General features: G+C 32.8%; 1 protein-coding gene across 1 annotated transcript; it reads left to right on the plus strand.

The window, feature by feature from the left end:
* Positions 1 to 510: 510 nt before the first annotated feature.
* On the plus strand, positions 511 to 915 carry LOC109244524. The gene has a single exon (XM_019411627.1). It carries the CDS (start codon positions 511 to 513, stop codon positions 913 to 915), a length of 405 nt encoding a protein of 134 aa, XP_019267172.1.
* The last annotated feature ends 237 nt before the right edge of the window (positions 916 to 1,152 follow it).

A 1,152-nucleotide genomic window follows, 5' to 3' on the forward strand; every position in this document is an offset into this window, starting at 1 on the left:
TTATATCTTGCCAGAATTACCTGCCCCGTCTACACAGGCAATTGACAATCTCTATGTTCATAGAACAATGGATTTATTTGTAGCTAGGAGCTATCTATTATTAATGAATTTATACTTAGGCATATTGCCTTTTAAGTGACTTGATAGTGTAGATATATTTTTATACTCGTCAGCCTATATTAGTTAATCCCGAAAAACTTATATATTGAAGTTTATTCTTAAGTACCCTTTTTGGTTTAATTCATGTAAACATCTGATTACTTGTGTGGAGTCTTTGCTCCATTTCTTTAGTATTCTCTAGTCCAATTAAAATGCCAGGGAAAGATGTGCTTAAGTGCTAACAGTCGTCAAAATTATTAATATTTATTTTAATGCAAAATCACTAATATTTGTTTCAATGCTTTTGTGCAGAGTAATTTTAAAAAAAAGAAAGAAGAATTATTAGCTTCACAAAGTGCATATGTTGATGGAGAAACTAATTCACCTAGCGAGCTTTCTCAATTAAGTGAAATGGATATTTGGGTGCTATCAGTTGGTGGAAAGAAAAAAGGAAGAGTTGCAGGTCTAGGCTCATTGGGTCGATCTGTAAAAGCGCCTAAGCAAACAACATCTTATGTGTCGGAAGAAGTTGATGATCGGATTAGAACGCAAGTTCATGCGTTAAATGCTGAGTTATATAATCAGTTGGAAGAAGCACAACGCCAAAATGAAGAGATGAGGCGTCAAAATAAAAAGATGAGACGCCAAAACAAAAGAATGAGGAAGGAGTTAGGTGACACAAATGTGAAATTAGCAGCACTGATAAAGCATGTGGGTTACCCGACATCATCTTTGAATGCACAACCATCATCTTCGAAAGACAATCAAGATTCGCAGAGTGATAATGATGATAACAACAACTCGGTAGATGAGTAAGATTATGATTGAGGTACTGAGTATGATTAGGATTGAGATACTCGGTAGTACTATTTAAGATTTACAGTTTAGACTTTTAATTTTTATTCATTTAGGAATTATGCATTATTAATTATTAATTTATGGATCATATTTTGGCAATATATTACTTCAGATTTGTGCAGAGTTATTTGTTTGAAAAAAAAAAAGAATGAATATCATACGTCCATTGAATTGTATGGAATATAATTTGGGACT

Source organism: Nicotiana attenuata, unplaced genomic scaffold (genome assembly GCF_001879085.1).
Source record: "Nicotiana attenuata strain UT unplaced genomic scaffold, NIATTr2, whole genome shotgun sequence".
NCBI lineage: Eukaryota > Viridiplantae > Streptophyta > Magnoliopsida > Solanales > Solanaceae > Nicotiana > Nicotiana attenuata.

What these genes read in the sequence shown, in the direction of transcription:
- LOC109244524 (XM_019411627.1), top strand. Translation starts at nt 511, where the DNA reads ATGGATATTTGGGTGCTATCAGTTGGTGGAAAGAAAAAAGGAAGAGTT.